This window comes from Netta rufina (assembly GCF_964035555.1).
Source record: "Netta rufina genome assembly, chromosome: 4".
NCBI lineage: Eukaryota > Metazoa > Chordata > Aves > Anseriformes > Anatidae > Netta > Netta rufina.
Genome location: NC_140127.1, coordinates 7,620,649 through 7,633,903, shown reverse-complemented (window position 1 = coordinate 7,633,903; position 13,255 = coordinate 7,620,649). Strand labels below are relative to the sequence as shown.

At 38.8% G+C, this 13,255-nt stretch overlaps 1 protein-coding gene across 5 annotated transcripts in view; it reads right to left on the bottom strand.

Annotated features, from left to right (window-relative positions):
• The window catches only part of PPP3CA (protein phosphatase 3 catalytic subunit alpha), a 190,983-nt gene that overhangs the window by 20,334 nt on the left and 157,394 nt on the right, over window positions 1-13,255 (bottom strand). For all 5 annotated transcript variants that reach the window (XM_084286298.1, XM_084286299.1, XM_084286297.1 and 2 more), the window contains exons 8-10: window positions 12,635-12,729; window positions 2,883-3,008; window positions 248-322 (exon numbers count right to left, since the gene is read on the bottom strand). In XM_084286298.1, coding sequence (XP_084142424.1) covers window positions 248-322; window positions 2,883-3,008; window positions 12,635-12,729 — 296 coding nt within the window. The remainder of the gene's footprint in view (window positions 1-247; window positions 323-2,882; window positions 3,009-12,634; window positions 12,730-13,255) is intronic.

Here is a 13,255-nt window from a genome sequence, read left to right as displayed (position 1 = left end):
AAATTAAAACCAAAGGAGTGAGACCAAGGAAAGATTTGTACTTTTAGCTAGGGTTAGAACAGGGCAAGATTTCCATTAATTCTTTCCAACACATGCAGTAAGCAAATCCATTGGAGTCTAGCACAACAGTTGCTTTCAGCAGCACAGAACTTAAATGGGACCCAGAAAATTATCCCAGGGTTAGTAAATAAACCTTTTAAAGTAGTTTCAAGGCAAACAATCTCAACCAAGGGCAGGAGGCTCTTACCATCAAAACCATCTTCCTCTGTCCCTAATTCATCATCTGAGCAGATGTTCAGCACATTTACCAGCATCTCTGTCACTGAAATGGAAAACAAAATGCAAGTTGTTGATGTCAGGCTTCCCTGGTCAGTCAGAGAGCAAACTCTAGCTGTAGTAATGTTAAAGAAAATTCAGTACACAAATGGCACTCGCTTCTTAAACATGGACCTTATTTTATGCATGCAGTAATATAACCATGAACTGTCTAGTGTAGTTTTTAAAAGGGCAGTCTGTATAATTTTACATAGAAATTGTTCCAAATATATCAATCACTGCAGCAAATGATTCTTTTTTCTAAACAAGTGTTTACAATCTCTCTTTTTGCAACTGCCAAGTGCCTAACTTTTGTTTTCTCCCCCTCTGCCAATTTTTGATTTTCAGTCACCTTAGAATTGACTGCTCTTCTCCTGCTGCTACATTGCAGTAGGATTTGAATTCCCTGCATAGCAAATGGAATATCAATCCAAATCAAAAAGTCACAGCAAGAAAGATGACCAGAAGCTTTAATTTCTACAGAAGTTTTAGACACTGTAGTTTTAGTTCAAAAAATATTAAAGGTTTTGAGATATCTATAAAGGGACAGCATGCCTAGAAATCTAGGACAAATGTCACCGATACAAATGTCATTATTGGTAAATTCAGAATATGTTCAGCTTGCTTACTTTGCAACTCGGGCATGCAAAGATCAGCATCAGGCTACCCCTAACCCCAGTCTATTTGGAAATGGCAAGAGTGTGACACTAACCAGAGAGCACACAGAGTGAGAACAGCAGGGGAAAAAAAATCACAACCAAATAAATGGAATTCAGAGATCAAAAGCCAAAGTTATGAGGTAAAATGTGAAATCATTAGCAGATCGATAACAACTGCACTAGATCTACATGTAATAAGCACCATTAAAACTGTTACCTGGCATGTGTAGACTTGCACTAGCTACACAGGCTCAAAAGTGTTTGTTAAAATTCTCTTCTGTGACACCTATGATGTTTGAAACATTAGAAGGGCAGGGCAAAGCCATATTTTCCTAAATTAGTGCAAGATTTAACATTTTCCTTTGACAGCATTAGTGGAAAGACTTTTGACACTAACACTGACCAGCATTACTAACTGCCTTCTACCTTGGTTGGCCTTTGAGGAATAAAAAAAATCTATAAAAGAAAAATAAAATGCTGTGTTGAATGTTGACTCTTACGGCCAGTGAGTTTTGTTTTGCAGAAAAAGGGAGAACACTAATTTTACCTCCTCTTTCCCTTCTTGGGGCTTCAGAGTTTCCAAGCAAGTGGTAAGAAAGTCCACTGAGAAGACAGGATAAAAAGTATAAAAAAAAAGACCAAGGAGGAGTGTTCATGGCCTTGGGATCTCGCTGAGTCTTGACTATCCATTCTGCAGCCTCACCTGAGGAGGCCGCCTATGGGAAATGACCTTACAGAGCACCTTACAGAACTGCATTGTGTCTGGAGAAGAGGCTTGTCCTATGAACAGGGCCTGACTGAATTTATGGCCGAGCGAAATGAAAGCGTTTTATCTGCCTCACAAGTCTGCAACATGCATCAGCATGGATTATGTAATGTCTCCATTAGTGGAAACAGCTGTCTCTTCTCTGTTAATCCCTGCTTTATTGTCTATCTGTTCTGTTCACAGAGGCCTCAGGCACGTCACCAGCAGCTTTCCTGGTACAAAAGAGTAGCTGCAAACAAAGCTGGTCATGACTGCAGGTAAGAGCCATAGCTGGCTGTACTTCCAGTTGCTTATTAAGAGAGAACTGTTTTTCCAAGCAGCTTTTATGAGTTTATTATAGTTCTCTGGCAGTAATTGCTGTTGCAGCAACGTACTAAAATGGATGGATCAAAGCAAGTCTCATCTCAGGCCCCGAATAAAATGACTCGGGGTTTAAGCAGTTTGCACTATGTATTCATTTAATATGTTAGACTAAAGTCTTTTTCATGCCTTTTATGTGCTTGCCATTCATAGCATGAAGTTGTCTTCAGGCAAGATCAGGAGCATCATGTTTCAATAAAACATCAACTATGTTTTAGGGCGAGTCTTCTGAGGCACCATGCACTCTGGGTGGAGACAGGGCTGAGAAGCAGATTTTCCTTCCAGACATCCCTCTGCTCTCAAGGAAAAGTAAACCAGAGCGGGTCTTAGCATCACCAGCTCTGTATTTACTGATGAAAAAGCAACCCATCATCATCTTATCGAGACAGGTCAGCGAGCTAAGGCTGTAACCATGATGTAGTGAAGTCTGATGTGCTGTCCCTCAAGCAGTGAACAACATCCATGGGAATTCCCCAAAGCTTATAAAGTAACAAGCAGTAAGAATTTTATTCAGTGAATTCACCTCTGGCCTGCAATGCCATAAAAATGTATTTCCACTGCAGAAACAATATCATAGCCTGGAAAAAGTGGAAATCAAAAACATGACAAGTGTGATTAACCATTGGTAATTGCTTGTCCCTATGGCCTGTTTCTTCCAATTTGTCCTCAAAAGCAAATGATCTGTCTTCAAATTATTGTTGTCAGTTCAAATAAACTAGGCCACACGCACAGTGACTTGCAAACCATTCTGCAGCTTCTGTGAACACGGCAAATTTACCTACCTTTCTCACCCACAAATGGCAAGGACCAGGTAAACACATCCATGAAATTTGGAAGCCAGTACGGATGCGGGGAGCAGTTGAACTGTCTGATATTCATAACGTTGTTTTCGTATTTCAATACTGCAGCTAAAATGGGGAAAAGAAACAAAAGAGATGTCAGCAACGTGTACAACTCACTTACCAGACCAGTAGCACTGGTAGTGTTCAATCTTCTAGCTGCAAGATGGGCTCTCAACCACTTGACCCAGCAGCAGCACTTGACCACTAGTTATGATAGGATACAGCCTCAAAGAAATCACAAGTCATTTCCAAGCTGAAAGCAGTGTTGTCAGCTTTCCCTTGTACTAATTTGCATTGTTAAGTGAATTAATAACTCTTTGAACAGACGCGAACAGTGGCTCTAGGATCTGCCACCACGAGGGAATCAGGCAGCCTTCCATACCACACTTATCTGAGCTCCTCACAACCACACTGGAGATAATAAATGAAAATGTTTATCATTCAGATTTTGAATGCTGCTCCTTCAGTGAACGTTTTCCACATATCTCATTCATGGTTACTGTACAACACGATACTTTCTTCTCACATTATTTAACCTATATGGACATGAGACTATGTCCCCTATCGTACAAACACATAATAATATGAGTTTTAAATGCTACAAAACAAATCCTTGTCTGGTCAACAGAAAAAGGGAAAAAAAAAAAAAAGACTACATCTGTTAATGGGCAGAAATAGAGGTATTTGTGACATAGCTACATATAAGCTTTTTAAAGTACCTTGTCAAGTTCAGTGCTTACTCGTGATAATGGACTTCAGGTTCATACCTGAAACAGGACCTGATTGACCTTAAGTTGTCTATCCAATACTCAGAACAAAGTATAAACAAAGTGTCACAAAGGACACGAGTAAAAAAACAGCTAATTGTTTCCAGAAGAAACCACGTGGTACCCAGTGAACAATCAGCCCAGTGCAGCTGAAAGTCTGATGCAGGAGGAAAGGCACCAACAGTGCTTGGGTATTATTAATACAGCCAAGAGTGCAAGCAGGAGAGAGAGAGGCAAAATATCAATTTGGCTAGAAAAGGGTAAATTAATAACAATGAAAAAGCAACAGATGACATAAAACGAAGTCTACAATACACCTAGATAACTGCCCTTATCAAAGCTCGTTTTCTGAAGCATAAAGTTTGCCCAACATTATGCTAATACCATGTTCCACAGCATTTCTAGACTTCTGTGCACTTTGAAATTATTATTATTATTTTTTAATAGCTGTAATTATCAGGTTGCTGCAGATGACTAAAATTTCAGGTCATTTATTGAGACCACCTGGAAGAGCACAGAACAGGGATGGGTGCAACAGGTGTTTGGATCACAGGTTTGTTTGTTGGCTTTACAAGGATATATTGAGGGAGAGCTTTCAATAATATGGGGTTTCAATAAAAATCACCGAGCGCTGGATTTCTGTTGTTTGCTTTATGGGCTATCTGCCCCCACTTGGGAAAGAGTAAAGCAGTAAATCTTATCCTTTCCTTCTCCACTCCTTCAAAATTTTTATTTTTTTGTCTTCTCACAAAAACCTTGATAACCTTCTTGTAAAATCTTAATAATGCAGTTGAAGACTCAACCCGGTAACGGCATCTCTAACATAATTAGCGTATAATTTAATTTACAGATTGTGCTTTTTAAAAGTCAGTAGTTTCTAGAATTATGCACATGTTCTGTATGGATGTGAACAGAGCCATTTATGAACAGAAAATATTTCTTTGTTCATGGAGAGAAAGGTAATTTTGAGACGACCATCTAAAACCAAAAGGGACTCGTAACTATCTCCAACACAAATAAAAGTTCCTAAATAATATAGGTACAGGACTGCAGACAAGATTTTTGATCAACATGGGGCTAAGTCAATACATCTGAAGGTTACATCCACTGTAAAAGGTGCTAGTGCCTTACATTTTTATTACTGGAAAAAAAGAAGTGGGTTTTCAGTTTAAAAGACGGCTCAATGGACTTAAAATCAAGTTTGCTGGTCAATGCACTACTAGAATCTACATATAGCTGTGAACATAACATAATTCCCATTCAGGTGCTTACCCTGCCATAAAAATTACTTCACTGTGTTCTGCTGTTAATGACCTGATCATGTCACAATCCTAGTTCTGTAGCTGTAGACAAGCTGTCATCAAATACTGGTTATGCTGAAGACAACTTGCTGCATGTGTTGGACAACACATATGTAACTTTATGTAAATAGGCTTTGATTTGCCTTTTGAAGCTCTGAATTAAGCCATCCAAATGAAAACTAGGAACCTGTGACCCTGGGAACGATCCTCCTCGGCTTTACTCAAAGAAAAATGACTCAAAGAAGGAGCACGCATGATAACACCATCATAAATGAAACAGCAAGAATCCAAAGTATGTCAGAAACATACCACATCAAAGATACAGATTAGAAGATATAGCATGCCTTGTTTTCCCCTTTCCACCTGCCTTTGCACTTGTGCCTCACCTAGGAGGAACGTAGTTAACAACCAGTACGGGCAATGAAGTTGTATGACTGCAATATGCCAAATACTATAGGAGATGCCATGTATCACAACACTGACTGAAGGGGGTGAACAATCAATTTAATTATTCATCTCTTTCCATTGACTAAAGAGTGTTTCAATTGGACAATAAGCTTTTTTTTTTTTTTTTTTTTTTTTTTGTACTGCACTACATTGTCGGTTAGTGCAAAAATTCAATAGCTTGCTAAAGGTCTTCCATTTTGTGGCTGATTTGCTAACATTTACATGAACTTTTGCCAAACACCCTTCATTTAAATAAACCACGTTTGACTCTTGCCCATTCAATCTCTTTTGGCAGCCATTCTGCTTTTCAGTAAAAATGGTTTAATACTGGTATTAGCAAAAATGAGAGAACTAGCATCAATGCTCTTAATATTTCCATCATTTTTTGGCTGAAATTACCTAGGGCAGATCAAAAATCATTCTCCTTCCATTACAGTGACACAATTGCATAATAAAAATAAATAGCTTGTGGCTTTATAGTAAAAATGAATCAAAACCACACAAAAAGGACTATTTAATGGATGTGAAGATTCATTTAGGAATAAAACTTCAACTTCATCATCTTAGTGAGCTGAGGTAGTTTTTTTTCCTTTCCACTATTTCAATTTATCATCAAGTTTATTTCTAAATTATGTGAAAGTTGAATAATTCAATTTTATAAGATTTTTTTTTTTTTTTAATTAACTAGCCTCTAAAAAGGACTGATCTGTAAACAGAACAGTTGACAAAAATCAGATTAAATGGTTTTAGGGCTTATATTTGGTTGGTTGGTTTATTTTGAAGGAAGATCATTTATTTTGAGATTACTTTAAAAAAAAAAAAAAAACAAAAAAACAACTTCACACCATCTTATTAATTTATCTACCTGAATGTCTTACTAAAGCAAGTTCCAACAACAGTATTTCAGAAACTTTTCCTCTCTGCAAATGACCTGTACAGGTCCTCCAACGACTTCAAGAGCCACTTGAAGGAAAATAACACTGTACAATAGAGCAGTGTAATAACAAAGAAGGACATCTTCTAAAATTACTCTACTCTTAAGAGGATAAAATAAGGTAGGTTAGATACCAGTGTCACAAATGCTTTTTTGAATTTATAATTTTAAATCTTTACTCTATATGTATAATGTAGAAAAAATATTTTTTTAATTAAGTAACTAGCATGATGCTTTGAAGTCAGAAGAAGAAAATGTTAGCCTGGGCAAGAAAAAAAATCCTTCTCTCATATAGTGGCAATTTCTCTGAGGTTTTCTGACCCCTTGCTTTCTTGTAGTCATAGCTCTGTTCCTTCTCTGTTGGCTCAGAAAAGGTTTGGGTGTTTCACCTCTTCTTCATTCTGAAGTCCACATTAATCCGATGCCTAAGTAGCTACAGGAGACCTCAAAGGCCCTTTAGGAGGAGGAATTGCTTGAGGATTTTATGACTACGGGCCACATGGTTGCTTGTTGAGGAGATAAAAAAGTGGAATGGGTTCCTTTGATTATGAAACTGGTAACTGAGGAAAACCCAACTCTCTCAAACATTAATTTCCAAGTTTAGTTGCTCGTTACCCAGTCCCTAAACTTCTCTTTCTAAAGCTGTACTCAGATGCTAGCAGACTAAGCCACCAGTAACAGTTTTATAGTCTATAATCACAAACCAGAGCAAGAACCTTATTTTATTATTCCTAAACAGCCACACACATTTTAATGTAATTTTGGTACTTGCTCTTGTAAATGAGTTTTAGAAGCCAATGTTTTGTAAAGTGAAGATGTGCAGATATCCCAAATGACATTATACCTCTTTTCCAATGCTTGTAAACTGAGATATCGGATGCTGAAATCACATTAGAATGAAATGAAACACTAATGCAGCAGACAAGGGGCATTCGTACTGTTTAGCTTTAAGCATTTTACCTTGGTACCTATGGCTGGACATACAGGTGGTGAAAAATAGGCAGGTGAGAAGCCTCCTTCCTTCAGCTAGGAACAGAGACAGCTCTTCTAACCTTCTCAGGGTCAAATATAAGCACCTGGTGCCACCTGAGATCCCCTGGGGGATCTCCTTGGCCTCCTTCTGTTAAAGATGAGCCTAGATCACTCATCTCATGTCAGACCTGTCAGATCTGAGTGGATGTCAGATCCTTCTGGCATCTCAAACGGCACTTTAAAAGCCTATATGTTGGGAGCTGAGTTAAGGCCTTAGGCAAAGTTAACAGCATTAAACGGTATGACCTGTAGTTCAGAATTACTCAAATACATTACACAACCTGCTGCAAGTACTGCTGCATAATTGTTCAGTAATTGAAAAAATGTCCGTCAGAAGAAAACAGTTGAGCACGGCAGAAATATTAGCCTAGGATGAACTACGTGTTTTTAGGTAAACAACCTCAAAGTGATTTTCACAAACAAGTTAACTAATTTCCCCATCGTTTTTTCAGAGCACCCATCCTGCGTTTAGGAAATAAAAGCAGTGAAAGGTCTCGACTTCTTCGCGTTTAGTGAAGAACTGCAATTTCTGATGCAGTGCCAAGTTAACTCCAGCACTAGCTGCGCTCTCTCCTCCAGCAGAGTTGCCAAGTAACCACCGTGCTTTCTGCCCGAGACAGGTCGGGGAGAAGGGCTAGCAAAATGCTTAACGGAGTTTAAACACTGTCAAAGGCAAAAAAAAAGAAAAGCCTTACAATGCCAAGGTAATGATGTAAATAACACAACACTGAAGCAGGGCTAATTGCAGTTGGAAAATCTTCCCTTGCAGAAATCAGAAGGCTTTTATTTTACATGTACAATTGTGTCTTCAAAAGAAATAGTGGCACAGCATTCAAGATTTTATCAATTGCCCACAAAAAAAATATTATAACAAACATCTCTGCGTTGGCAATGAGATGGCCAAGATAGCCCAGCAGGTTCCCTTTAAAAGGTTTTGTTTCCACGAGGAGGCCTCGTCACAAAAGCAGTGATAAAGCATTCAAGAAAATTGACAGGGCCAACAGAAGGTTGCACAGCTTTTCGTTCTCCTGAAGTGCTGTTATTTCTCAAAGATCACCCTTGCCTTCCAGGTACATCGTTCTGCCTTTTTCCAATACAAAAATAACTTTCCCATCAGATTCGTTTGCATCAGGTATATTTCTTAACATGTATCTACAGTATCCCATGCTGATACTTTACACGTGCTTCACTGATACGTTACTTATCGGATTTGTTAACAAGCACACCAATGTACATCTGCTCTTGATTTTTGTCGTCTTCCAAACCCCCCTCCCTCTCCCTTGCATATTTCCTTTGTTTCTTTCCATCATCTGCATCCTTTCAGCAGCAGCACATGTACTTTGAAGAATGTTGGAAGAGACACCGCGTTGTTTTTTTTCAATAGCTTTGGATTCTCTGGTGGTTATCTCGTCGCTGTGAAACCTAATCGCTTAAAAATGTTCAAAAGATAATAGTCTGCGTCTTTAGACAGCTAGTTAAAATTGTTCACTCAGCCAAAAAGCATGCACATACATGCATGACACTGACATGACAGCCAGACACTGAAATATTAAGTACTGGCAATAATTTACAAATAAATTGCCTGACTCTCGAGATCCTCTCTAACATCTTTTTGTTGTTGTTGTGGCACAAAGAGCATTACAACAAGCCCTAATTAAGGCAGTAAGAGTAAAAAGTAAAGTAAAAATTGAAATGTGGGAATGCACGTTTAAAAATTGTACAAGGCCACTAGATCACACAATGCAGTACCTTCTGGCAACCTCTTGCTCTGTTGCTATACCTAATTCCTCCTGATGATGGGTGCCCTAAAATCTAGAGGTAAATCTGTACTTATGCAGCTTTCTCAGAGTTTCTTGACCAGTACAGCCTTAATCTGAGGCCTCAGAGTCACCAGTAACTATCACAAAATCAACTACCACAATCAGCAGGAAGATTTTTGATCCTCTCCAACAACAGCAGTCTTAGAAGATAATCAATGTACCCGTATTTCTTGTAAAAAGATTTAATAATTATCTTAAAGTATCTTTTCCTTTGTGACTTCTAATAATATAATGCACAGAGGTTTGAGAAAGCTATGAAACAATGAACAGAAGCTCAGAAGTTGCCAAAAACGTATGTATACATTCCTCACCTTTGCCAAATGTTCTTCATTATAATGAATATGGAAGGCATTAATAATAATAATGAAGAAGGATAGTGTAGGAAAGAGGAAATGCACTAGACTCCACATATCTAGGTCATTTCTGAGTCTTTGAATACTCTGAAAGCATCTGTCTCCATTAACTACAACAGGAGCCCCTGACAGTAGCCTCCCAACTGAAAAAACTAATGCACGGATGTGGGTGGGCTGGGGTTGTGGCAGGACCAGCAGCCATGTGACAGATGAATTACTACTCACGCAGCCTTCAAGACGCTGTGGCCAGTAACCAAAGGGATACAGAAAACTCCCTTCAGTGCCAGAATCCAGGCGGTCCCAGCCAAAAGCATATGCAAAGGGTCCATAACAGTGTTATTAACAACAGATATGCTGAGCGTGGCCTTCTTTGGGTACCTTATCTCAAGCTACTCCTGCTGAATCTCCTCTTGCTCTAGTAACGTTCCCTATCTACTACTCTCTGAGTGATTATCTGAAGCCAGTGATTGCCCTCCAGTGAGGATTGAATAAACCCTTAAAGCTGGCAGCCAAGCTCAGCCCTTGAAGTGCTCTGAAGACACACAGAAAAGTATATGTGCTTTAATGGGTATAAGAACTACCAACCTAGGATAGAAAAGGAGCATTCTTAGCCCCTTGCAGCTTTTAATTTCATTTCATTTTTTAAGCAACGCCATATTTAAAAATGACCCTGGAACACATCATTCGTATCAGTGGGAGATGGAGCCTCTCATGAATTTATGTAGGGTTATTTTACTAGCTCAAGTGACAACCAGAAGCGTACTAAGAATGTACTCTAGAAATGACAGGCACTTACCAGTAGGACAGTAACTACCTTTCCAAAAACTGTCAGTAACTGAAAATCCAATGATTTGGTTTAAAAATCAATCAGGTTCTGCACCGATGCACAATGAGTCAGCTACAGCAATTGTTCTGTAACACCTCTGCACGGACAAGCCTGCCTTCACTTACTGAAACCAGTCTGTCTCTCAGAAGCTGTGTTCTTTGCTAGTTCATTTGCTGCAAATCAAGGAAGTCAACAAGTGGCCGTTTTTTGGTTTGGTTTGGTTTTAGCTGATTTAGGGTGGCAGAGTTTTTCTTTCTTGAATGGGGAAGCAAGCACCCAAATGCTACCCAGATGAAGATGCATGAGTAAGATGCAGCATGAAAAAATATGCATGATGTACTTTATAAGCCAAGAGACAGTGCAATCAGTCTCATGAAATAACGCATCTAAGACTTCTAATGAGAGAAAAGGAGGCAGTTAAACCGAACAGAAACGCATTAGAAATCCAAGTAAAGGTCAGCCTCTACATTTACAACAAGTGATACATTAAAGTGGCACATCAGCACTGCTCTCACACTGCTGCAATCTTGCCTGAGCTCACTCAGACCAGATATGCCCAGCAGTGCATCCAAACTTCACCTGTGACCACAGATAGTCATTGCCTCTCAGGAGCTGGCCATGAGCCTTTTACCAGGAAAGAGTTTTCACCAGTTTTAAAGCCTGCCTGCCCCAGCAGAGAACCTGCGACAAGTGAAATGACTCTGCTCTGAAGCAGAAAGAACAGAAAGGCAGCTCTTTTTGCCACCCAAACTCTGTGGTTTAAAATTCAAGATTTTGAATATTATAAATCATTACTTTATAATTAACATTTGCTGACATGACAAAATCCCGTGTTGTTCACCCGTTGCCTTCACGTGCATAGGACTGCCCTCACATATTATGAAACAAGAGGCAAATGCTTTATGTCAGATTACTTCTACAGACCTGTCATCGGTCTGTGCTCTACCCAAAGCAGCCAACTCAGAAAGTAAACACACTTTCCACCAAGAACAATGATGCTGCCAAGAAAGTTAATGCATTCCTTGTCTCATTCTGCTCTTCTTGTGTTGCTAACAAGTCCCTATACTATTTACTTTTACAAAAATAGCTACTGAAAGCTCTACTTGGATGGTGTTTTTTGTCTTTTTTTTTTTTTCTCTCATTATTTTTTCCGCAAGTTAACATACATTTTGAGAACTAAGCGTACAAAATCCATTACCTAACAGTGAAGTATCTGAACCGTTTTCTCCCCATGCACACAGTTCATGGAATAACACCTTTTAGGTTAAAAGTTTTATAATACAGAATGGTGCCTGAGAAAGCTTTCTTTTGGAAGAAAAAGAAGAAACAAACAACATAAAACTTACTCCCTTTGCAGGCAAGTATCCAAATTAAAAATGTCTCTGTTCAAGATAGATTGATCTCTCTGCAATGAAAGTGCTTTCAATAATACCACTGGGAAAAAATATTTTCCTTTTCTCACAAACACAATAACATTACCTTTACTAGGAATAGGAGAAAGGAGATATTATTGCTCATTTCAAGATATAGGAGGGCAGATTTATTAGAAAGCTTTATTTTTAGAAACACATTTTTTTTTCCAGTTCGTTAGAGAAGACTTTGAGAGACGCTGCAAGCATTTGTATTTAATGGAGTCTTTATAGAGTGACCAGTGACTGCTAATTCATGCAACAACTTATTTTTGGCTAATGGTATTTTATTTCCTACATAATAGTTCTCAAATGATTAATAAACAAAACACAGGTATTCCACTCCTTATCCACTGATGCTCTGTCAATGTTTGTTAGATGGGTAGAGGGTCTGTGTGTACAAACCCCTTTAATTTTAAGGGGAGGAGCAAGGGGACAAACAATTATAAGGAGCAATGGACTCCAAACACCTCAGCCACAGCATTTCATAATATACTTCTCTTAGTTAATAGAGCTGTTCTTAGTTTTGTTTCCTGTATAACATTTACTTGATGACTTGCAGTCAAAATACAGAAATATCTTAAGGCATATTCGAATCTACAGTATATTCAGAGGCGTACATCTGCCTGTAATAAATTTAATTAGATTTGCATTATGTAATAAATTGAATGCGCATGAGCTAATAAATAGAGGAAATAAATGGATGTGAACTAATAAAGAGAGAAAGAAGAGAAAAAGAAAAACAATGTAAGAAATGTGAGTAAAGTACAGTCTACTGTATATTAACAGAAATTAAAGCTTACCTTTGTTATTGTATACATCTAGATAGTTTGGTGCTGAAAAAATTGTGATTAGTGAAGGGAAGCCTGTTGTTTGGCTTTTCCTGTACATACGATACCTAAAGGAAAGAGAAGGTATAAAACTGGTAAATTACTGTACTGGGTTTTACAAATGCCAAGACAGAAAGCATGCATATGTGCTTTTTAAAATCGCAAGAAAAGAGATTCTTCCTGCAGATTTATTCATTATTTCTACTTGGAGCGGCGAGGGAACCACACCATACTCAAAAGTACACCTCTGTCTGCAATTTAGCATGGCAGAGGTTGTTTTTTTGTTATGGGTTTGCTCAGTGCTCATCTCCGGAGTCAGGCGGCCTACACACGTGCACACCCTGGGATGCTCCCAGCACTTTGCCTTCCACAGGACTGAGAGTAAAGGCTCGCATCAGCACGCGCCTTGGAGGTGAATGTACTGAGGGGAAGGGCATGTCCTCCCGTGACCTCCCAGCTGCTTGCCCTTCTGCATGTGCAAGCGAAGGCAAGGCCAGGGTAGAAAGCATGAGAAAGGAAGGGGAAACAAAGGGTCAGATATTTTCGGTGCTATGTCTAATCTAATTTGGTCTATTCGCCACCTTATTAACGCCT